Genomic DNA, 26,241 nt, shown 5'->3' with positions numbered 1-26,241 from the left:
AGTATGACTCCATGCTCACTGCACACCAACCAAATCTTTTCATATGGACACACACCCACTAGAGGGTCCCTCCAAGAATACAATTCGCCTGCACATGGCAAGCACTGAAGTCCACCTGCACTGAATAAAGACTACAGAGAATATACTCATCTGTAATGGGATCATCTATAAACCATAGAGCTCCTCTTGTTATGGTTCACACTTTCAAGTGGTGTTCATGTTTGTGCCTTATTTAGCCTACATTTCTACCTTTTGAATCGTTCTTTATTTTGCTTCATGCATGTTTATAGTTATTGATATGAGCAGATGTGTAAAAAGTTTTTGTCATTTGTCACATTTGCTTTATATTGCTATATTTGTATATGGTTGTTTTTATTTTCTATTTTAAGCCAGACTCTGGCCCGTACAGTACTTCCAGACTCACTCACAGCTTCTATCCCAGTGCCATTAAATATCTGAACTCCTGAACAGTGCAATAAATTTATGACAGTGCAATATATTTATGACGGTGCAATATTATTTATTCACTACGGGTTGTGCAGACTGTATGCATGCTGTTGTCGTCAATATTTTTTGGAATGGACAAATGTTGTTTTAATGGGGTTTTTTATGTTTTCCCCTGCTACAAAGGGAAAGAGCACTTGAATTTTATTGTACTGTCGTGTAATGACCAATGAAGGTATTCAATTCAATTTCAGGGCTGGTATAGAGGCAAAACATAATTTCTCCTGAAAAGAGGACAAACAATGACAGGGCAGAGAAATGTGACTGCTCTACACAGAATCCTCTTGGATAATGCTTTTCTTATTAAAACATTGCCAATAGCATTATGTTTTTGTCTTTCTATTTCATCATTGTATTTTCAGTGTCACTGTGTATGTTTCCAAATACAGACAATACAACATCTATACAAGCTTAAATACTCTGTAATATCAAAACACATATTCCAAGTGCACAGTGAGTTGCCAATGATGCTTAAAGACTACATGCACATTTAGTCTTTTACTTGGTGTATTATTTAAACTGCATTTGAACTGTAAAAACACCACTGCACACAGAAATTGTTGCAAATCACTTGAACTCTGTTTCCTCCTGCTCATATAGGCAGTAGAAGGATTATAAAAAAGCAGAGTTTAAGTGCAAAACAGCTGCTAGCTTAGAAAACAAGGTCAGAAACACCTGTAATTCATTGTCCATGTTGAATTAACCATCTGTAGTAAAGGAGGCTGATATCATGTTTCTTTCTTCTGGAAAGGGGTCACATGACAGTGGTGTGACAAATGAGGGAAGGGCACATCACAAAGTGAATGTGGATGTGGTCTAAGACTGCTGCTTTTCTGGACTGAGGAATTAAAGCACCTTTTTATGTTTGTACGTACCCGTGTGCATGTCCGTATTAAACATAGCCTTGAATTCTTTTTGTATGATTTGATTTCACCAAACATTTTACCCAACTTAAACATTTGGTGAAATCAAATCATAGAAAAACAACAGTAGAACTCAGGGCTATGTTTAATAGTGAAAGTAAGAGTACTTCCACGTCCAAAATGCAAAGGGAACTCAAGGGATTGAACAGCTGTGTAGCCTTAAGGAAAGCACTAATCAGTGAGGCTAAAAAGAGCAGAAAAAAAGGCTTCAATTTGCTGGGGAGCATAACGATTGGACTCTGGAGCAATGGAAGAGCAATGTGGTCTGATGAGTCCAGATTGACCCTGTTCCAGATTGATGGGTGCATCAGAGTAAGAAGAGAGGCAGATGAAGTGATGCACCCATCATGCCTAGTGCCTACTGTACAAGCCTGTGGGGGCAGTGCTATGATCTGGGGTTGCTGCAGTTGGTCAGGTCTCGGTTCAGCAACATTATGTGACCAAGAATGAGGTCAGCAGACTACCTGAATATACTGATTGACCAGGTTATTCCATCAATTTTTTTCTTCCCTGGTGGCACAGGCATATTACAAGATGACAATGCCAGGATTCATCGGGCTCAAATTGTGAAAGAGTGGTTCAGGGAGCATGAGACATCATTTTCACACATGGATTGTCTACCACAGAGTCCAGACCTTAACCCCATTGAGAATCTCTGGGATGTGCTGGAGAAGGCTTTGCACAGTAGTCCAACTCTCCCATCATCAATACAAGATCTTGGTGAATAAATTAATGCAATACTGGATGGAAATAAATCTTATGACATTGCAGAAGCTTATCGAAACAATGCCACAGCGATTGCGTGCCATAATCAAAGCTAATGCAAATATGCACATTTTATTTTGTTGGTAATTTATTTCATAAATATGTTTTAATTATTTATTTTATTATTATTTTAGTCATAGTATTTCTATAAAATGCATTTTAAATGTATTAGCCCACACATTTTTATAATATAAATATAATATATATAATATAAATTCATTATTAATGGCCAGCATGTGTCATATGATTTGAGTACCCATTTAAGAAAAAGTAATGAATCGGTATTGGTAAAACTGTAACAGAAAGTATCTGTATCGTATTGAATTGAAAAAGTTTGGTATTGCTCATCCCTAGTCCACAATGCTTTCCTTCTAGAGAAAGACAGGGTAGCTCCCTTACAGCAGATCCAAAGGGTTAAAGTGTATTTGTGTGCTTACAATATTTTTTTTCCCTTGGTTTTATTTCTCTTTCTATTTGTTTTAATGGCTACAATTCAGAATTGCAGTATTGTTTCGCGCTACTTTACTGATGAAAAAAAGAAAAAATCAATACATGATGAAGTCACACTGTAACTAACGTGACCATCAATCATAATGAACAGTGTGGCTATGAGACGATAAAATCACCCTTCTCAGGCTTCTAATTTTTCTAATGTGTACTTGAGTGTTACAGTGATCATACCTGCTTCATGTAGGCATAACACATGGTCTCAGCAACACGTTTTCCCTCATCGTAGCATGCTCGAGGACCAATAGGATTCACATGGCCCCAGTACTCTTCATTTTGGGGGTGTACCTCAGGGTCTAGAGAGCAAAGATTTTGGCAACATTTCAAGACACACTTTTAAAGCTAATCACATCAGCTTTCTGCAAAGAGAATCAAAGGCTCATTTGAAATACCATGCCTTTTGTTTTCTTGTAAATTTGTCACAAAAAGATTAACATCTTTACAGCATGTCTGTTTAGGTAATTGTGCTTCACTTTGGTGCCAAGCAGATTAAAGAAAATACCTCATCTAGTACAAACCACTAAAGGTTTACTGACCTGCAGATTTCAGTTAAGTAATCATTTCATGTAGTCAATTCTGACTCTTTCTGGTATTATTTGGCAAAAACGTACATGAGTATGGATAATGATTTAGAGTCCTAAATGCTCTCTATTAAACAAGGCTAACCATAACATCAGTTATTTAAGAGCACTTGAATGAGTGAGTAGGAAGCCATCTTCTTACCTCCATAAACCTCAGACGTAGAAGCCAGGAGAAGTCTGGCACCCACACGTTTGGCCAAGCCTGAAGACAAACAAAGGAGTGAGAACAATCTTCAAGAGATTAAACCCTGCAATACAAGCTGGATAAATGCACACATTACAAAGCTGTCAGAGAGCGCATACCTCTGCAAAGGCTGCACAATCTACAAAATTACACAGTGATAGATTTTTTCTTCCCCCACAGCAATGGTCTGAGTATACTCTAGATGTATTACATTATTATAGGGTGCTTTGGCAATACTTAACCTTAAAATTGTCAAGCCAAAACAGCTTTCTGAATTATTTTCTACTGTCATTCACAATAAAACAAGTGTTCTAAAATGCTTCTCAAAAATACACCTCACATTGCTACAGTAAGAATCACTGAGAAAAAAATCCTCAATCTGCACAAAACAGTCCTTAAGTAGCCCTTCTCAGACATCCAGTAGCTTCATGGCTTCATCTATCACTTAAACTAATGGATTTTGGATTTGCAAAGCAGGTGTCTGTAGCATAACGTTTCATAATGGCTTTCTTTGCACAGGACAGGACCATTACAGATTGAGCTGTGATGATAATGCATCTGTGTGAGAGAGGTAGCAGTTGCATATAATAATGGTCATTTTTAAAACAATATCAAGGAAGATGAGTGTTCTCTGTTCCCTCAGAGGCTGCAACAATGATGTATTTTGCAGTTGAGGCTTAATTGACGTACATTTTGTTCAGTGGATATGCTAATAAGATAATTGTGTTAATGTGATGAGATGATTCAAAAGTGACGTTTTAACAGAAATTTACAAAGAAACATCTTGGGGACATTTTATATTTAGGTTTGTTTTTCTAACCAGTCCCACCCTTATACTGTATGAACTCAGTTAGTAGCATGAATTTACTCACCAAGCATGTTAAGAGTGCCAATGGTGTTGGTCTTGAGGGTTTTGATGGGATTATACATGTAGTTGGGTGGAGAGGCTGGAGAAGCCAGGTGATAGATCTGGTCCACTGTGGAGAGCAAAAGGAATATGAATCATCTAACATTGAAATGCACATTAGTTAAAGCAAAATGAAATGACAGTGTAACTGAAAGATTTCCTGTGTTTCATTTTCTTAATGCTGCTGCTTTTTGAAACTTTGACTTGAATGAATATTATTATTCATTACTATTAGTCATCCTTTGAGTTACCAACATAAAGGAAGGAGACATTTCTTTTTCTGTTGTTTTCTGTAATAATGTTAGATAATAACATTGATAATTTGAGGGAACATTATGTGCTCTTAGACAAATCTATTGCCTTGTGCTGTATGTCTTCAAGGTAAATACTCTCTCTCAACATCTCTCACCAATTCTCTTCCTTTTAAAGTTGAAAAAAAATTGGAAGATGATAAGTGGACCACTTATCATCATCCAATATTCTAAGAGCACCACATCTTTCCACCCAATTTCATCACCTATAGTCAGAGCCAATTGTTTCTGTTGTAATCACATACAATATATGTTCTAGCATTATTTAAGTTCATTCAACGGTTAATCTACAATGTTTGTACAATTCAAGTGTATTTTGAGGATTATAAGTATACATTTTTGTGTTCTTGCGTGCTAGAATGCACTAACATACATTTTGGTGTTTGCAACAGTGGATTGCCCTGCACATTTTTAATAATGCCCTTAAAACATGCTGGTTAGACTTAATGGAATCTGCAAATACATTTGGATTGAAGCACATTTTGACACACAACATGTTGGTAATGACCCAGGCTTAATGTGACTATGAAAACATTTTCATTCAGCATTTACTGCCTCCTGTAGATTTTTGAGTACATTAGATTTGACAAGACAACTGGATTTAATTCAGTGGAACACGGGTCAAAACAGATGCTTAAGATTAAGTGTCCTAGGAACTTGGAACATGGTAAAACAGCCAATATACTGTAGCTATTGAAGACTTGACCTCTTGATCCATGACTCAAAGCTATTTCTTCTTTCACTGCTTGCTCAAATTCGATTCTCAACCTTTCTCTATTATTTGAAAAGTCCCCCAGAAAATAGAGACACTGATGTCAGATTTTCATGCAATGGCAAGCAGCAACAACTCTTAAGAGGCCAAGACTCCAGCAACACTTGCAGTACATAGTACATAGACCAATGTTATTGTTAGAACGGATTTTGGTTTGTGGCCTTCATTAAGGTCATCCTGAAGTACCAGGAAGTCTCCCCATGTCTGCTTTTGGTTATGTTTTTGTAGTGATTTACAGTGCAGAAATAAAGCCTGACACTAGTTAAATAAAGCCTGGAAGCCCCTCTTCAAAACCCCATGGATCTCACATTTTAATATTTGCATAATACCATCACAATGTGCCAGATGGCACTGAAAGCCTTGGAAAATTGAAGAATAAAAGAATACACAGGGTTCTGGACTTCTCCTTCCCTCAAAATTGTGCTTTTCTTCTTTTTACTTCCATTACATGTTTGTGCTTCACTGTGTAGAATGATGTATGTGCAAAGTTTGACACTAGAAGGCCATTTTCACATTATCTGCTGAAGAGGAAGGTTTTTTCTGTGTTCACCCTTAAATATGAGTGCACAAAACCAGTCTTGAGTGCACAAACAACAGAGTGGACTTCCTGGTGAAGTAGGACACATCTTTTGAAATGAGAAATCCTGGCATATTCATAAGGATTTCTCTTTTTTTTCCATTTGAAGACTTCCTAACAATGTTTTTGTGGAAAAAACACATTATACACTAATCATTACTGAACATAGAGTATTTTTTTATGTCTTAAAACATATCTGGCAGGGATCGTTAAACAATGAGTTCCTTATGGAGAGCAGTTCCTTTCGTAAATATGCTATGCACCCCGTTGGACAAAATAAACTGAAGACAACTCTGAAAATTCTGAAATTCTGAACCTGAAGCATTAAACCTGCACAATGAGTGTGTTAATGTTTCTGTTTGCTCATATAACAAGAGTCTCTCCATTATGGCAATAAGGAGCAAATTATGTGAGCCGTGTATAGCATCTGCACTGAAAAGAAAAAATGAGCCATAACCCTATACCCCATCATTTGCTAGATACAACTGCAATGTGCTGAGAGCAATTTGTACATCTGAATGACCTTAAATTGCTGCTTTAGAAAACATTTGGCAGAGGCAGAGAACTGACAAAGGACTTTAGATATCACAAATATAGTAAAGGATGATTGTTTTGTTGCATGAAAAGAAAAAGAGATGAGCAAACACTATGAATTAATGAAAAAATAATTGAAATAGATGAAGATATAGTGGGGAGAACAAGTATTTGATACACTGCCGATATTGCAGGTTTTCCCACTTACAAAGCATGTAGAAGTCTGTCATTTTTATTATAGGTACTCTTCAACTGTGTGTGACAGCATCTAGAACAAATATCCAGAAAATCACATTGTATGATTTTTAAGTAATTAATTTGCAATTTATTGCATGACATAAGTATTTGATACATCAGAAAAACAGAACTTAATATTACAGAAACCTTTGTTTTCACAGAGATCAGCAAGGATTTTGGCCCACTCCTCCATACAGATCTTCTCCAGATCCTTCAGGTTTCGGGGCTGTTGCTGGGCAATACGGACTTTCAGCTCCCTCCAAAGATTTTCTATTGGGTTCAGGTCTGGAGACTGGCTAGGCCACACCAGGACCTTGAGATGCTTCTTACGGAGCCACTCCTTAGTTGCCCTGGCTGTGTGTTTCGGGTCGTTGTCATGCTGGAAGACCCAGCCACGACCCATCTTCAATACTCTTACTGAGGAACGGAGGTTGTTGGCCAAGATCTGGCAATACATGGCCCCATCCACCCTCCCCTCAATACGGTGCAGTCATCCTGTACCCTTTGCAGAAAAGCATCCCCAAAGAATGATGTTTCCACCTCCATGCTTCACATTTTGGGATCCCATTTTGGGATGGTGTTCTTGGGGTTGTACTCATCCTTCTTCTTCCTCCAAACACGGCGAGTGAAGTTTAGACCAAAAAGCTCTATTGTCGTCTCATCAGACCACATGATCTTCTCCCATTCCTCCTCTGGATCATCCAGATGGTCATTGGCAAACTTCAGACGGGCCTGGACATGTGCTGGCTTGAGCAGGGGGACCTTGCGTGCGCTGCAGGATTTTAATCCATGACGGCGTAGTGTGTTACTAATGGTTTTCTTTGAGACTGTGCTCCCAGCTCTCTTCAGGTCATTGACCAGGTCCTGCCGTGTAGTTCTGGGCTGATCCCTCACCTTCCTTATGATCATTGATGCCCCACGAGGTGAGATCTTGCATGGAGCCCCAGACCGAGGGAGATTGACCGTCATCTTGAACTTCTTCCATTTTCTAATAATTGCGCCAACAGTTGTTGCCTTCTCACCAAGCTGCTTGCTGCTTGCCAGCCTTGTGCAGGTCTACAATTTTATCCCTGATGTCCTTACACGGCTCTCTGGTCTTGGCCATTGTGGAGAGGTTGGAGTCTGTTTGATTGAGTGCGTGGACAGGTGTCTTTTATACAGGTAACGAGTTCAAACAGGTGCAGTTGATGCAGGTAATGAGTGGAGAATAGGATTGCTTCTTAAAGAAAAACTAACAGGTCTGTGAGAGCCTGAATTCTTACTGGCTGGTAGGTGATCAAATACTTATGTCATGCAATAAAATGCAAATTAATTATTTAAAAATCATACAATGTGATTTTCTGGATTTTTGTTTTAGGTTCCGTCTCTCACAGTTGAAGTGTACCTATGATAAAAATTACAGACATGCTTTGTAAGTGGGAAAACCTGCAAAATTGGCAGTGTATCAAATACTTGTTCTCCCCACTGTAAATATACATAATAGACGTGTTCAATTTGGCCTCAGCTCAATAGAACTCAGGGGTAATCATGCAGATTACTGCTGCAGTAATCTGATTTCTAAACCTCTAATTATTGATTTCTTGGCTATTTGGGGGGCAACAGAAACAAGTTGAAAACACAACATTGACATGTAATCACTTTTAACATTGTAAAGATCAATAGTTTAATCTTCAACTAATGCTTTCTGGGGAGTTCAGATCACTTTTTAGGCAAGCTAGGCCCTTTCTGGTTCTCTCATAATTTGAAAACTTTTAGTTGACTCTGGTCAAGATGGTCCAAGTTAGCTTCATAGCAGTAAGTAAAAACCCCTTATCTCTATCTACAGTATGTGTACTCTCTCTCTCACCCTCAATATAGAGAGGCTCCACCACATCGTGATTGATGAGTTCAAAGTTTTCATGCCCAATCCAGTGCTCCACATTCCTTTTCCTCCCCGTGAAGAAGTTGTCCACCACAGTCACCTCATGTCCATCCATCATCAGTTTATCAGTCAGGTGGGAACCCACAAAACCAGCCCCACCAGTAATCTAGTGGAAGAATACACATGTATGATAACATCAGTGAAGGATATTTTTTGCCATAACAGTATTCCCTTTAAAGAGCAATGAAACACTGCCTCAGATCAGGGCTGTGGCTCTGTGGTAGGCACAGTTAGCTTACAAACACCACAGAGAGTGACATGAAGAAACTTGCTTTTGTATTTAATCAGAATTTCAATATACTAAAGGCGACAATGAAGCCTAAATAAATAAAGCAATAATTGTTGTTGTTAATAGTGTTAAAATCTATGAGCTAAACATATTTAAATACACTTATTATTCAATAAAATGAAAATTAAGCTCATAGGTTCTGCACTGCAAGTGCAGTGTGTCAGCACTGGAAATGTGGTTAATTTAAAACCTGTATGATTTGGAGACTGCTGATGTTTCTTGCATCATCTGACTTCTTTTTAGCAATGCAATTGCGGGCTTCCCAGAGCTCAGAAATTAACTTGGTGAAAACAATGTTAATTATGTCATCAATACATGTAACCTTGGTAAACAATCTGACTGACAGACAAACACACCAACCTTGCCACTGTCTGTAGTGTGGCTAAAAATAAGCCACAGGTTGTAAAAAAAACCCAATTTACCTTTAAATTGTGTGAAAACATCATCAAGTGTCTTGAAGAACATCTGAAGATCTCTAAGATGGTAATCTTACGATGAGCAACACTTGTACAAACTAATTTATCAATGTTATCGTTGGGGGTTGTGTCAAAAAGCGGCTCAATTTAAATATATGATGTCAGTATATTGATTGCTGTGATTGTGATTATGCATTGGAAGTTGTGTGTTTCTGGCATACCAAAATTCTCTTCCGATCCTTTTCTGACAGAAATTTCACAGGTGGGTACTTCTGAGAAAAACTGTGAGAGACAAAAAAACAAAACTTAATGAGAAGGAAGCAAAACAGAACACTTCTTGTTTGACTAATAAACAAATTGTCACTGTAATTTTATGAAAGCTGTGCTCTCCTAACATGCACCATAAATGAATGGATTTGCCTGAACGTTTCTTTTCTGATTCGCAGTAACTGAAGCAAGAGGTTTTCTGTAAATGTATCTTTACTTCACATATAAATACAGATTTAATGAATGGAATGTTGGAAATAGCTTTGCTTTTTTGAAACTCCAAATCTTGTGATGTGTAATTATTAAGCTGTTAGGATACTGTTGTCATAGCAACATGTTCAAACAATCTTATAGGTTTAATTCATTGAATGATGTGATGATTGACGAAAAAACACACTTCTTATAAAAACACACACACTATGTTTCATCTTTTCAGATGCTGAAAGATTCCTGTCATCTCCATATTATACAATGTGTTCATTCTTTAAATAACATGAAAGTGTCCAGTGTATTTGATTAATATTTTTTAGGATGATTTAAGGCAGTTTTATATGACTGCAGATATTTTCATTCATTGTTTTATATTCTATGATATATTACAGCACGTTATACAGTTTCTCTTTCTTGGTTCCTAAGGAGCCATTCTTGGCTCAAGATGATGCAAACTTCATTGGCCTGACTGTTTGTTTACATAGTTAAAGATGCATGAAGTGCTCTGAGCAGGAGACAGACTTATTATTTCTGACAATCACAACACTAGGTTGTAATATTCTTTATGTTATAATGAAATATAATAGAATGAAAGTCAAACAAATTTAAGCACCAATTCTGCAGTAAAGGGAGGCTTTTGATAGTTGCACACCCCTGACTCTTACTTCCAACGTCTCTGTATGGTACTTTCATTTTAAAGGGTACAGTAATCCTTTGGTATATTTCAGGTTTATAGAAAGCAACACTCAGTAGGGATACATTCTCCATGTCATATCTTAGTGCTGAGAGCTGGTGACTGTGGAGGAAAGCCATGAAAATCAGGACAGCTTGCTGCTCTTCAGTGGGCTTAAAAAGGGTCTGGTCTAACATGGTACAACTCATGTTATTTAGATGGTATAATCATTCTGTTCTGGATTTTTGTTTAAATTGAAGGAAATTAACAAAATGTAGTAATTACAACATATGTATAATATAGGTCTAATCACTAGACCAGACCCTTCCATTGGATATGCAAGTTTGTATTGGAATATAGAGATATGCTTGTATTGAGAGTAAGAAGAGATACTGTCAGACTTCCTTACAAAGAACTACTAGAGCATATGTGTGTATACATATGTGCTAAAAAACTAAACAAAAACAAAACATACCTTTGTTCCAGATCACGAATTTTCTCTCTGAGAGGAGCCACAGCCTGAGAGGAGAAGAGGTTCATCATGAGATCATCATGTCCATGTAAGAATACAGCTAATTTAATGTTGTTTTAATGTTCATTTACTTATGTAGGCCTTTCCTACTAATTTTTATACATTACAAATTATATGTAAATTTATACAAAAAGCAACTACAAATTATACTACAGAACAAGCTGTCAAATATCAGAATAAATATGGGAACATTTTAGCAGACCAAGTAAAGACAGAAGTGTAACAGTGTAACAGGTGTTGCAGTTCTCTTTGCAATCTACCTTTTCTTTCATTTATTTACAGATTAGTCTTGTCATTTTCCACCCCCCACCCCCTCTCTTGGATGATGCAACAGTAGGTCTGTGATAAGAAAGTGACAATTCCAATAGCACCCTGCCACATCCTGTTTACGCTCCTGTCAAATATCACTTTGTTATAGGGCAATTACATAAATAACCTTAAAACACATCAGACTTCCACGCTCTCTCAACCTTAGATACTAACATATGATGGCAGCGGGGACTGGCACAGTATCACGGTTAGAAGAGTTGAGCCAAGCTTGAATTTCAAGATGACCAATGAAACTGAACAAGTCATTTCAAATCAATTCGCACATTAATAAAACCTGACCTTCTCAGCTCTTTCCTAATTTCTAGGAAATCATAATTTCAAAGCTCCATTTGCAAGCTACACCTATCATCATGGTTATGACATAAAATGATCATGACACTGTAGTTTGTAGTTCATAATGATTTCAAGGAGACAGAACATTGCTTGTAAGGCTGCCAGATATGTGACAGATTTCTCAGAAAAGTCAATTCTTTAAACTCTAAGGTCAGTCTGATAACAAACTGAAATTATTTCAGCCAGCACCTGCAACATGTGATAAGCCACAGAGCTAATTATAATTTGTGTTATGTAGCTGACTTTTCAACTGAGTTGTGTGTATGTACATGTGTGTCTTGGTTCTCCGTTATGTAAATTCCATCACATAAAAAACATGCTCATTCATTCACATTGCAGGATACAGCTGATAAAAGAGCTGTTGGCATTTTGGAGAGTTAGGTAATTGCCATATCTTAGTACCACATCTACTCTCAGTGCAATGTCAGTCCTTTGATAACTTGATGATACCACCATCAGGCAGAAACAGTGGGTGAGAAAAAGACTCCATTACAGATTAATGAAATCATGTCATTAAAAGGCTTAAGCGAAAAGATAACATGTAATTAGAAAAGTATAGAAAACATCATGTTCATGCCTGCAGTGCTTTTCACCAGTGATTTCCCAATAATTATACATGAAAAATGTATGATGTTAACAAGTCAGATGTAATGGCTTGCCTGGCGTCAGCCGTCAGGTCAAGATATGGTAAGAGAAAATAACTAAAGTTCAAATTTAAAGCAGTAGCAGCAACATTTCACATGTCTTGATTCGCTATCAATTTAAATCATTATTAAACATTCATAGTGGGGACAGTATTTTAAAGATAAGTAACATATTGTTACAAAAGTGATCAGTCAATAGCAAATTAGAATACTACTACAGTACATAGGGCATAGTATTTGAGACCATTTTTATGATCTCGGACTTGAATCAGTTTTAAGGATGTTTGGTTTAACTAGCAAAAATTAAAATAAATATTAAATCATGGCTAAATCAAATCATCATAAAGAATCAGTAAAAAAAGGTATTAAATGAAACACTTGCAGTGAAATATATTATTAAAAATGTATCCATTATATATATTACATGTATATCGATCATATACTATATCATTTAAGTCTCATTTGTGCAAATACATAGATGTACATGTATGTACCTGAGAAAGGTCAACATTTGAGATGTTGGGCATATATTATTATAATCAGTCTTCAAAACACCATGAGTAATTTGCATGCCAGTGTAGAATGTGAAGCTGAGAACATGACCTTCCTGTTGTCAGTTGTCAATACAACTCTGAATACAAACCCTTGGTGGAAATATATCAGGGTTAACCAGCAACACTGTGAAATAATATGTTATTTATAATTACTTTTTTCCCCCCTAGGGCAAAATGTGAATTGTTTTCATTTTTTCTTCCCCCTTTATTTTGCCCCAAACTCAAACACTTTTGGACTTGATCTTGACTTTGACTCGGAGCTGCCTGGACTTGGATTTCTCAAGGACCCGACTACAGCCCTACCACTATGATATAACCACACACAGAAATGTGGTCCATCAGTGTTCTGCAGGCTCGCTGGATTTAGTAGAGTGCACGTTGCATGTCATACTCACTACATTGCCAAATAATAACTATGATACATCTGACAAGGAAAAACAGTCCCTGAAAAAATGTTATCAAAAGTTATATTCCAGAATATACAGGAGTCTGACGCAGTGTCTACAAAGGCTTAGCTGCAACTTCAGTTCCCCATCTTTGTGTTTATACAGGCCACCTGCCTTTTGGCAGTGCTCAGAGCTCAACACACAATTGTAGTCACATCCGTCATATGGGAGAAAATAGACTTGAGGCGTAAAAGTACATTTTGCGTGAGTGTTACACATGTATAATGTGAATGAAACATGAGCAGTCACGGAGCCTGGGAAGACAGCTGTGTTGATTAAAGGTAATCTGGATTTTCTGACCTCTTGTAGCACTATAGAGGAGTTTTTTAAATCTTAGTTTTAATCTAGTTAATCCTGTAACTCTTCTACAGCCATCTGTCATGCAACCCTCAACTACAGGGAATTGATGAATAAGTACAGACAGTGGTCTCAAGAACATAAAATACACATTTCAACATTTCTATAATAGGCAATTGTCATTTAATACAATTTAGTTATTAGCCTAAACAGAATAGTGCTTAACATACTGTAGTTTTGACAGCAGTGCAATTACTGTTACATAAAAAAAAGTGGAACTTTTTTAATGATATCAAGGAATAGCAGGAAATGTTGAGTTTTCATCAGCAGTAACTTAACACGACTCAGACATGGCTGAAAGAGATCACTAAACTTTCAAAAACATAGCCGTCACCCTGATCTCAAGACTTGACACTAGTTATTTATAGTCAAGGTAAAATGTATTTCCACCCACGATGAAATTCTAAGAAATAATCGAGTAACACTATTTCAAGCCTTTTATCTTCTCACATGCTCTTTTCATTAGGATCACAGCATGCGTTTTCCATCTTATAATCACTTCTCCTATAATTCTTCAGCCTGTTTTCATTTAACAAAGAACCCATTCTGCTGTGTTGTGTCACTGTGTGTATCGAAAAGAAAGCAGATACTCATCGGGAATGGTTAATATAAATGGCTACAACACCATATCCAATGAGCTCACATGAATTCCTTCTTGTAAACTTATAAAATGAGCTCAAGCATCCTGTATGATCTCAAACTATTATAACTGTATAGTCAGAAACACCCAACAGTTGCTTCATAGATAACGTTATTGCTTTTTCATTTAAAAAAAAAAGGCCATTTAAAAAAAAAAGTGAATATGGGCATGTGTCATCACTTGTGTCATTGATTTAATTTCAAATTCAAACCGTAATAACATCTTAGTAACATAGGTCTTATTATCTTAGCAGTTATCATTAGCTTAATTTATTGTTAATTTATTGCTCAAAAGATTTGTGTTTTGTCTCATAGTGGGACTTCACAATTGGCATGGTCTCGGAACGTATGATATATACTGCTTTTAAACTGCTCGTATAAAGAATGAACATGTGAGAGTCTGTCCATTCTTTGATTAAAAGCTCTGTACTCGCTGTCTGTTTTTCTATTTTTAGAGCACACCAAGTGAAATAACTTTTCTGTGACTCACTTATTTCTTTGACTGTAGTCTCTCCCCTGTGTGTTTATCGGAATGAACAGATTTTATTGAATTAATAGCATCACGGGAGGTGATTTACAATGTGTGCAATTGGTTTGAGAGTTTCCTGGGCTGCTGAACCAGCAGGATAAAGGCTAGAAAAGCTTTGCCTGCTAAAACTGAAAAACTTCGATCATTCTCAACAATTTATTGGTTATAACTAAACTTGACACTGCTCTTCCTTGGGTCCTTAGCAATACACCAAAATGTGACAAAGAACAGGTGAACGGGTCTAAAAATATGCGAAGGACATACCGTAAAAAACGGTGTATATTTTTTCATTTAAAAGTGAGGTGTGTTTTATACAACTGTGTGTGTCCTATTCACCTTTAAAAATACAGAGAGAGGTTGGATCTGGATATGATCATAGGTATGTAAAGGGCCGTTCACACTAAAAACATAACTATAACAATAAAGATAACGATTTGTGAGGGTCCACACTTATGAACTATAACGTCCTATAAACAATTGTCAAGCATGTGCTGCACACTCCAGCTGTGTCAGCAGTTAATGAAAATAGAGCTGTTAGTGCTGTAGGCTGTACGGAAAAATGATTGTGTGTTGATCACAACTATTTCAGACACTGGTTGCTGTGATGTTAAAGCGCGACTCGGGTGCCCAAAATAGACTGCGACTTTTACACCGGTTTTTGCATTAATGATGTGAGCGTCCACACTTATGAACTATGACATCCTGTAAACAGTGGTGTCAAGCACACGCTGCACGCTCCAGCTGTTTCGGCAGCTAATGAAAATAGATTTTGATGACCAGTTATGGCTTTATGGGAAAATGATTGTGTGTTTATCAGAAGTATTTTAGACACTAGTTGCTGTGATGTTTCAGTATTGACAGAGTAAACTGAAGCTGAAGCACGATGTGCAAAACCACGACTCAGGTGCAGTTGTCTATTTGTGCACAGCGACAGCTCTGATGAAGAATTTCAGGGACTCGAGTAAGCATACAGGTACACGCTGTAATAAATATGTGAAGTTATTGTGTTCTTTTAAAAAGTTTGATTGAAACTCATAGCCTAACCCGAATCTGGTCTTAGTTAATATACCGATCCAGTTCAGTTAAGCAAATCATTACCCGACACACTGCTTCAGGTGTAATATGTGGGTTTTGATTGTGTTCCAGTTAAAAGTAAATTGAGAAAGTTTGAACATATTTGTTTATAAATAAATAACTACTGGTACATTTAAATAAACCAGTCTTTAATAAAAAAGCGTTTTTCCCAGCATGACACCACCCAAAATAGACTGCTAATTATACACTGGTGCGATTTATACACCGGTTTTTACGGTACATACATACATACATACATGCAGTACATAGAAGCAGACAGACAAACAGAGAGTCTTTATTTTATTGTTAGATCTGGAGATCCTCACATGAAGGAGGGAGTTATCCTTCAGGTTAACTTACACAAAGAGCACAAACATAGTGTTTCATGGAGAATCCACAGACAAGCTGAAAGAGCTATTTGAAAGTGGCTGCTCTCCTTTATTGGAACTTGATGTACTAAAGTGCGTTTTACAAGAGGAAGAAAAGGACAACTATGCATTGTTTGGTCTGTCCAGATTTGCAGTTTTGTAATTCACAAGTGTCTAACATTTGTTTATTCTGCTACTGAATGACAATTCAAGATTAATTCATTCATTTAAAAACATATCTCAACATCTATGGGAATTGTTTTGATGTTCAGTTGAAATTTAAAAATGTTAAATGCTGAAACAATTGTATTTTTTATCGCACACCATACCACAAACTGTTCAAAATAGCATACAGCACAGCAGCATCAGGGAAAGTGTCAGCGTTCAAAGATCTTGAACAAACCCTTGATAATTACAATGAGGAGTAAGGGGGTGTCTGTGCCAGGATGTGCACAACCAACTGACAATCAGTGGGTGATTGCCATAAGTACTCTAATGATGAGAAAGGTCCATTGCAGGCTAAGAGAGGTGTTTGAGGTCTCCTCAGGGAATTGCGACTGCCACAATCATCATTCTTTCCTACTCCTTAACCATTCTTCAGCTGGTGGTTTGCCTACCTGCAAACCTCCGGACAAATTGGAGTGCAGCCGTCAGCTGTGTTGAGGAGCAGCGTTTCCCAATAATTATATAGACTGTGGCAGCCTGCCATAGTCTAATTTGTGCTGTCACAGTTTCCATATTGAGCTGATCATGACTGTACACTCTCCAAAATGTTATGGCTTTAAGATATATCAATGTATTTTCAAACAAGATATAGGACAAGACGTATCTTCTTTTGTGCGGGTGATATTGTTGAATTACGAAATTAAATTGTGATGAGGGGTTCAGAGAGGGTTTAGCTCCGCCCATTCTGAGATAGAGGAGAGGAGCAGCTAATGTTAGCCTCAGCTATAGTTTGCTGTCACTTCTCGTCGTGTTGCTCTCCTCTCGCTCTCAGAGTCTTTTTAATGCGGGAATACTACTACTCTATTCCACCTCACTGTTTTGTATAAAAGGTATGGACAATGAATGGGGGACAGAAGTAAGTTGTTCTGTTAGCTTTGGTCAAGCCGGTGAATCAGATCAATAAAATGTTATTTTCTGGTTGTTTTACAGTGGTTACGTTCAACAGCACAAATAAACTTCCCCACACACGTCCACTCAACCCTGCAGCTCTGCCTCAAACCTCTGAATCTTAAACACCTGCAGCAGCATTATGCTGCTTTGATTGGTTCAGTGTGAAAAAGCAAAGGCTTAATGAGAGACCTTCTTTACTTCCATCTGTAAAATATATCAACTCTGATCCTGATCCACTTCTAAGTCATGTGGAAGTTCAATCTTTTATTGATTAGCAGACTAGTTAGTTTAGTTATTTAAAGAAACAAAACTTAGAGAAAGATATTTACTGAAACTGTATTTTATATGTTTATAATAATCAACTAGTTGAACTTGTTCCAGAGCTGAAATATGGACATTAGTCCTTTGTTTATTTCAAACATTTATTAACTGGTAAAATGTCTTTCCTGTGCTTTGTGGGAGTGCTTTGTCATCACGTACAACCAGTAGATGAGCCTGGGTATACCCAGGCTCTCATTCCAGCAAGATTCTACTTCGCTCATAAAAAGTTAGCATTGCCACCAAGACAAAATATTTTCGCCTGAGATAGGGATCCAATCACAAAACGGGGAGGCGGGCTCAACACGATGGCGACCGTAGAGTGACTCTGTTTACATCCAGCATAGCAGTCATGGAGTTGCAGCAACCGTTCGAAGCAGCAGTAGATTGTGTGCTAAATAAACTGGAAGGCAAGTTCACTTTCAAAATAGAACAAAAACTTGCGCTACATGATTTTTCCTTCATAAAAAGGATGTGTTCGCGCTGCTCCCTACAGGCTCTGAATACGTCATCATTTATCTTTGATATGATTGGCTGTAAGTTTTTCCAGTAGCCTAAAGTACAGAAGCATTTGATCGACATTCATTGATCCTGCCTCAAATACGAGGAAATGAACGGCTCCTCACCAGACCCTACCTCATCTCACATGAGATTGAGACGCGGTCTGGTGTTAGCCAGGCTAGCAGGATGATGCATTTGACTTAAAAATGTACAAAAGTTTCTTCCGGGGGAGCATGCCTTGGACCCCCATAGAGGGTCAGACTGAGACCCCACCACCACAGTCTCTCGAAATTCTGTGGGAAACATTAAGGAGGAAAACTTCTTTGGGTGGAAGAAGGGGTCCTGAGCATTGGATGACTCCCAAAGAAATTGAGAAAGTAGTGTGCCTATTGAAGTGCTCTTCATTTCATTGTGCACTGTGTGGACAAGTGCATGAGCCTTGGGGGGAACCACTAACAAGCCCTCACCCTCCTCAGAGGTCAGACAGTCACGTCCAGTGCACCTCATTCTCTAGTGACCTGGCAGTACAGGATGACATTCGAGGAAAACACTAAGAGCGGAGTAGTGTGTTTACATCAGGCTGATGGTTGGATCATGTTAAGATAATCATTTGATTTTTTTAAAAAGACACAAAATAGTCTAAACACATGGCCTGGGGGAAAGAGGACATCTGAATCCTGAAATTAAAAAAAGTTTACTATGTTCGGTTATTTACCACTATGGCCTCTCTGCTCTGTGTGTATCTGTGTGTATCTGTGTGTGTGTGTGTGTGTCTGTGTGTGTGTGTGTGTGTGTGTGTGTGTGTCTGTGTGTGTGTGTGTGGCGTAGTTCAGCACCGACCTCAGTCAAACACACACAGACAGGGAGCAGAGGAGAGAGAAGGAGACAGCAATGTAACTTGGTCACCGTGTTTTGACCTTACACCTTGAGTGCTGTTATTGGCTAGGAGCTACACAAACACTGCATAAAGCCTGATACACGAAAAACACCCAAACACAGCAACACTTGTATTATGTTCACATGCTTTTGCAAATAAAGCTGATTCTGATAGAACACAGTTGTATCCATGACAGTTGACATTTCCTCAGATATGGATGGCGCTGCAAGGAAGCTAGACATTTTAAATTGTGGATGCTTCATACACATCATCAACCCAGCAGCACAAAGGATCTATACAATCACCAAGGTTTCAAGGTGGCCCAAGATTAGTATCACCAATTCAGTATCTGACAAATGTAAAATTTGGTCACAATCTGTCTCTTCTGTTCCTAAGTTACAGCGTTGAATAACGGCCAGAAAGGTGTTGTTGCAGAATATTATGATGTAACAGTTAAATTGACCTTTTAGCTACAAAATGTCATCATTTCATTATTTTATCCTATTAGACATTTGTGTTAAACTTTATCATAATTAGTGTATGAATTCTTGAGTCATGGTCAAAAACATGTTGTGTGAGGTCACAGTGACATTTGACCACAACAATCTAATCAGTTCATCATTGAGTCAAGTGGGTGTTTGTGCCAAATTTAAAAGAAATCCCTCAAGGCGTTCCCGAGATACTGCTTTCACAAGAATGGGATGGACGGATGGACAACCCGAAAACATAATGGACTCAGGGCATGGCTGTCGCCAGCATGGAGGCTTTATAATAAAATACAGGCAGACAGCAGGGTACACAATCACACACTTCTAATGGGTCACAAGTGATGATTGAGAGGGATTATTTTTTGTCTAGACATTGTTTTTATGGAAAATATAAAAATATATAATGCAATGTATTCCTTTAATTTTCTTCAATTAAAATGAGCTGATATTTAAGATGTAGAAGGAAAAATAAACAAAAACACAGATGTGAACTTGGGAGAGTGAATATGCAGACATTTCAGCATTTCTTATATATCATATCTAATATACAAAAAGGTATTTATTATTTATTCTATTCTGTCATGATTGAAAACATAACGTAAAACGTAACGTCTTGATTATTTTAAAATGCAGTGAAACGTTACTGAAAATACAGGATGACAGGATAAATCTCATGGCACCCTTGGCCCATCCTCACCGCATTTTTGGTCTATTCTTTACTCGCCACACCTATTGCATATCTTTAGGGGAGTTTTTTTGTATTAAAATGGAGGGTCCAAGGACAGAGGATGTTGTATTGATCTACAGACTATAAAGCCCCCCGAGGCAAATTTTTAATTTGTCATATTAGGCTATACAAATAAAGTGGACTTGACATTACAAATTTACTTGAAATACTTGCTTAAACATAGCTGTGAAATACCTTTTTACAGGTTTAAAAAAGAAAGGGTTAAAAAAAAAAAAGGAGGAAAAAAAGCAGTGCAACTCACTTCATCAATTCTCTGCTCAATCTTCATCTCTCCGTGTTCTTGTATTGATCTGTGATGAGAGAAAGACAGACAAGGAGAGGAAGGATGAGATGATGAGTCATAAACACAAGGGCAGAAAAAGCGGCTCCTCACTTGAAGAACACGGTTAGATAACAACACATGCCCCACCACCCCCATCCATCAACTAGGAGCAGGTTGTACAATACTCTACCATGGTGGATACGTCATTTTATATTGCAGTAACAATACACATATATCTTGATATGGTTGATTCTCTGCTTACTGTTTATTGACAGAATAAACAGACAATATATAAGTGCTAATTACACATATTAAATATCTAACATAAAGGGTAATTCATCACAATAACATAAAAAAAACATGTACAATCTGTCATAAAGCAGCCCTGCTCTTTGGTTTGCCACACTGCTATTAATGTTAGCCATGGTGACCCGGCCTTAATGTTTAACATATTCATATTATGTAATGTTACTACCCTATGAATAGTCAATTCTGAAAAGGGCTTCCGTTAAGACTTTTGCGGACATGTTTTGGTACAAGCTGTCACCCTATTTATTTAGTTAGAAGACACCCATAGGTAAGATATTAAGGTGGTTGTCAAGCTGAAAAAATATTTTTGTGACTTTTACAAGCAATTTCAGGCCAATTTTTAGGTTTCCTGCTCAACACGACATGCCAATAATAAATGTTGAATATCTCCACAACCACAAGGACCATATACATAAAGCTAACACTCATGGGATGTCTGCTGAAGAATGAACATTCATTGCACAGTTTAAGAGAAAACAGAACTAGAAAGTGAAAAAAATAATCTCTGCCTAAAGAGAACCAGTTTGTGAATAGTGAATATGAGATTGAGAGAGACATAACATAGTACCCCAAAACCTCTATCAATCAGTACCCCTATCTATGGGAATGAGACATGTCAAGTTTAAAGCTTGTAGGGAGAGAGAGTGCAATGCTGCACAAGTTATAATACTTTAATGTCCAGGTGGAAATGTAGAACTCTAGATGGTGGTCTATGGTTCTATTTGACTTCATTAATGTACCAGGTGGTAACACAACTTATACTTAATTGGCATATCACTATAGTTATTAATTCCATCCTAATATAACTGCTCTCTCTTTTCTTTAGGGTTAGGGGTTAGTAACTAGTTAGTAGTAATAACTATGTAGTAGTCATATGGCAAAGGTATGATTTTCCCCATCCAAGCAGTGGCACTCAGGTAGGCAGCCAACAGGGTTATATATACATATACATATATTCATATATTTGTGTCTGTGTGTTAATATTAAACATTGAGGCCTGACAGAATGTTGAACAACTGCAAAAATATTGAAAGAGATGTAATATTTAAATCCATATGGGTAGGGAGGTATTGGTTATTGAATAGTACATTTAAAATAACATCTAAAAAGTAAACTAAGACATGTTTAGTGGATGCATGTCTAGGCGTTTCCCCTTTGCTGTTAATTGATTAAGGTCCAGTCTATATAACGACCTCAACCCATGCGCTGTTTCTCTGTTAGTCAAGGCCTGTCCCTTGATTGAGGAGCTTGTACATGACAGAGCTGCCATAGTAAACAGGGCCCTGCAACAAGAGCGCACCTTCAGAGACAGATCAGACTCATTCAATCGATGAGCAATTTCCTGCCAGCCTTTCTCTTGGATTTTATTTATTGTTTTTTGTGATCATATGTTTAAATTCTTCATATGTCTCCAGCAGAAGTATGTGCTAGAGACTGCTGCTGCTGCTCTGTGGATTTTGTCATTGTGAATCCATTTAATCTGTGTTCGACGTCATGGGCTGCTCATGAATGTCTTGCCCACGCAATTAGTCTGAATACTTGAGCCTGTCTTGAATTAGTTTGATTGCAAGAACGTGGATCAGCCTTTATGGAACCGCTGTAGCCTGATCTCATTTGTTAGGCTCATTCAAGTCAGGTGTTTGACAATAAGCGCCGCTTTTCTGAGCTTGCTTTATGGAACAGACCCCGGGTCAGGGACACAAAAGAAGAGTTTACTGTTTTGATAATGAATACCTTCACAATATAAAAAACATGCATTACCCCAAAGGGCATAATATGAATCTAATCTACAAAACAGGATAAACAATATTATACCGAATAATCTGAAACAATATAGTTGCATATAATGTGGCAACACTCAATAATAATGATGTGAGTATCTGAGTATTCTTGTACCAAGCTACACAGGCACACCCACATGCTCCACTGCAAAACATCGACACTGCCTGGTACTGCACTGACTTCCACTTTCCTTGCATCCACAGATCGTCAGCTCCAAGCATCTGGCCTGTGCTGGTTATTTGGTTAAAAGCTGGGGGACAAGCATTCCATCCTTCATGTGCCAACCACAACTGGCTGGTGAGGGCAACTGTGGATGGGTCACTAGTGACTGTTTCCAAACCTTTGTTTGATAGTTGGCCCTCATGAGGTGCAGAGACAAAGCATCCTGAGTTGGTGGTAAAGTATCCACATTGGCTTTCACTTTCCGAAACAAGGCACTGCGAACTTCATGGATTGAAGTGCTGGTCGTTTTTGGATCATAAAGTTTGCAGACAAACTGTTCTGCAGAGGACTTGGTACTTCATCCTCACCAAAGTTGTGGAGAAGATGAGGGCACTGCTGGAACACTTTCCACGCCATCCTTCTTCCTATTCCAGTGAACTGACTGGTAGTGTCACATCCAGTGATGGCATGAAATGCCAACAGACTATTAGAATCTCATTTGACATTTTAATATCATGCACTTTAATGTAGCGTGGTTTCTTGGCAGTTCCTGTTTTCATCCACGTTTCTGGGCTCAGCAGGTGTGCAAAAACAAGAAGCAACAACAGTACCTCTGTGTCTCTGCAGTGAATGATGAGCCTAAAATCCCCCACATATTATAATTTCAAGACCATACTGAATGACATGCCTTTCAAGTTCAATTGAAAGGAATTGTGTAAGGTTGGCCTTGTTTTCGTCCATTTCAATGAAACTATTCCAGTTAGCTGGCATCTTTACATCATTATTTACAATAGTGTGAATTTTTCACAGAGTGGTGCTGCGTTTTGCTCTTGTTCCATCCTTTATGGAGTTCTGTAGGTACTGATCAAAGACTAGATCCACTCTAGTAATATTCCCATGTAGATTGCCAGTCACTTTCTGTATGAACATGTCAGCATAATCCCCAAAGGTTGATGCATTTTGAGGTTTTCCTATTGCTCTTACTAAAGCCATCCCATCAATGATAGTGCATGTTCTCACGAGAGATGGACTTACTTAAAATATTTTTTTACCTGATTCATCGAAAAAATAATCGACCAATTAATCGATTATCAAAATAATTGTTAGTTGCAGTCCTAGATTACACCCCCGATCCCCAGTAAATAACATCATTATACTCTCTACTGCTCCCATAAAATGTGACTTCATCATGGTGAGCCCTCTGAATTCTGAGTTTTGTCAAAGAATCTATTGATACTGGTCTCATTTTACACTGTTCAGTGCAGAGAAAACAATCTGATAGAGCTATAATGAAAAAGCTGTGAAGGGTGTCAGAGTGTCAGTGGTGGGGTTGGGTTATCAGGGTTCAGAAAGCACTGTTTGAATTTTTGAAGGGGGTATGTTTAAACTCAAAAAGGGTTGTGTAGTTGCTATTTAGTAGTGAAAGTTACATGATTTTTCACAGAATATTCTGGTCCATCACAGAACGATTTCATTTAATTTGGCACTGGGTAAAATGTTGCCAAGAACCATGAATTTAGTTTCTAAGAGCGAGGTCAAACATTTGATTTAAATTGATTTTAAGATGATCGTAGGCGAGAATGCAATAAGGTAACAGAGAAGTTAAATATCATACCTCATATTTGTGTATGTTCCCCAGACAGCTGGAAGAGAGAAAAGAGAAAATCAATCACAAAAAAGGTAGCATCACGAATATCAAGCACATAATATGGTGTCACATCCAGCGATATCATTTTTTGAGAAGTCGAAGAGAGGAAAAGAAGCAGTTTTCTTCTTTTCCCTTGGCTCCTACAACTGAACTGTTTGACAGGTGGATTGTAAATCATTGAGCAGAAATCTGTCACCAGATTTTCATGCTCTTCAACAAGAAATCTGACTAACGGATGGATTACTATGAAAATCCAGCACTGAAAACAAAATCTGAAACTGAAAAAGGAAACACTGACTTTGACAAACGTGTATTGGAAGAAAATTACACAATCTCATTATAATTGATCTTTTTTGTATTATGATCAATGTCAATGTGACTGTGTTGGTTTTTTGTTTGTTTTTCTTTAAAACTGCCAGTTTGGGGTTTTGTTTTTTTTGTGTTTTTTTTTCAGTTTCAACTTGTTTTGGCGTAGAAAGGGGGGCCTTTGCCGGGACTGCATTACCCAGTATTCCTTGTGGTCAAATAATACCCGAGGGCAATGGTGAACATTTTGAGCCAGGCTATTATAGTTTCACTCCAGGACTGTTCATTTTAACCTTTACTTACTTTCTTATATTGTTTAAGCTGTAATCTTTTTTTACAGTTACCATGTAGATTATGTGGTCAGTTTATCCAAATAACGCCTGTATATAAATCTGCTGCAACATTTGGGAGCCGCTGGCTGGGTGAGACCAGCCGGTCATCTCGTAGCAGCAGCCTGACCCCGGCGAGAATATGATCCGATGAACTGATCTGTGCAGCTGTTTGGTAGTTTACCACTAGCTCTAATGTCCCTGTAACTTTTTGATACATGATATAATTCCTTTAGGAAGATAAATGTGGGTCTCACTGATGAAATCTAACAATTGTAGCTACATTGGTTTGTCTGAATGAAAGTGAAGCTTGGTGTTTTTACTGGACAGAACGACAGCTCTGCCTCTGGGGTACTACGTATACAGTATCATCGTCTTTGGCCTGAGCCGAGAGCAGCTTTTTAATCAATAATATTTCTGTCCAAAAGCACAAACTGTAATAAAGTAATTTTTGTGTACTTGTACAATCTTGAGAATTTTTAAAACACCAGTCATTTTACCTTTACATAACTGGATTTTCTTTCTCCAGTATTGTATTTTGCTACATTACAAGTCACCTCCATTACTTGTAAGAGCAAAAGTCACTTGTAAAAGTCATGCGTCTACACTGGCAGGAGGGCAGGGCTCAATGTCCAGCGCGGTGCCACTTGGCAAGATAGATGTTCTAATATAAGAGTTCAATGGCGGACTGTCAAGGAATGTGAGGGGTCAGTCCAAACCTAGCAGCCTGTCAACACTACAAAAAAACACAACAAAGCATTTAAACTATCAACGACATCACTATGAGTCGTGGTCAGAGTTAACATTATTGTACCTCAGCATAGTTTTAAGGAGAAAAAAAATATTAAAAAAAGTCATGTCTACCTAGGTCAACCACCCAGCCAGCATACTGAATAACCTGAACTGAACACATCAACAGCGTAGCATGACTGACAGGTGCAAGATGAGTCTGGCTTACATACAAATGGTGGATCCTGCAGCAGTGACCTCTACATGGGACTGTGGTATTCT

The 26,241-nt window shown here is 37.8% G+C and overlaps 1 protein-coding gene across 1 annotated transcript in view; it reads right to left on the bottom strand.

Moving 5' to 3' along the window:
* uxs1 (UDP-glucuronate decarboxylase 1) overlaps window positions 1–26,241 on the bottom strand; it is a 42,903-nt gene that overhangs the window by 13,417 nt on the left and 3,245 nt on the right. The window contains exons 2-9 of the mRNA XM_053328413.1: window positions 24,563–24,590; window positions 20,674–20,722; window positions 11,054–11,097; window positions 9,650–9,710; window positions 8,649–8,829; window positions 4,337–4,441; window positions 3,423–3,482; window positions 2,874–2,995 (exon numbers count right to left, since the gene is read on the bottom strand). Coding sequence (XP_053184388.1) covers window positions 2,874–2,995; window positions 3,423–3,482; window positions 4,337–4,441; window positions 8,649–8,829; window positions 9,650–9,710; window positions 11,054–11,097; window positions 20,674–20,722; window positions 24,563–24,590 — 650 coding nt within the window. The remainder of the gene's footprint in view (window positions 1–2,873; window positions 2,996–3,422; window positions 3,483–4,336; window positions 4,442–8,648; window positions 8,830–9,649; window positions 9,711–11,053; window positions 11,098–20,673; window positions 20,723–24,562; window positions 24,591–26,241) is intronic.

The sequence above is a fragment of the Scomber japonicus genome, chromosome 11, assembly GCF_027409825.1.
Source record: "Scomber japonicus isolate fScoJap1 chromosome 11, fScoJap1.pri, whole genome shotgun sequence".
Lineage (NCBI taxonomy): Eukaryota > Metazoa > Chordata > Actinopteri > Scombriformes > Scombridae > Scomber > Scomber japonicus.
The sequence above is the reverse complement of the archived record's forward strand: the minus strand, read 5'-3'. Positions and strand labels throughout refer to the sequence as shown.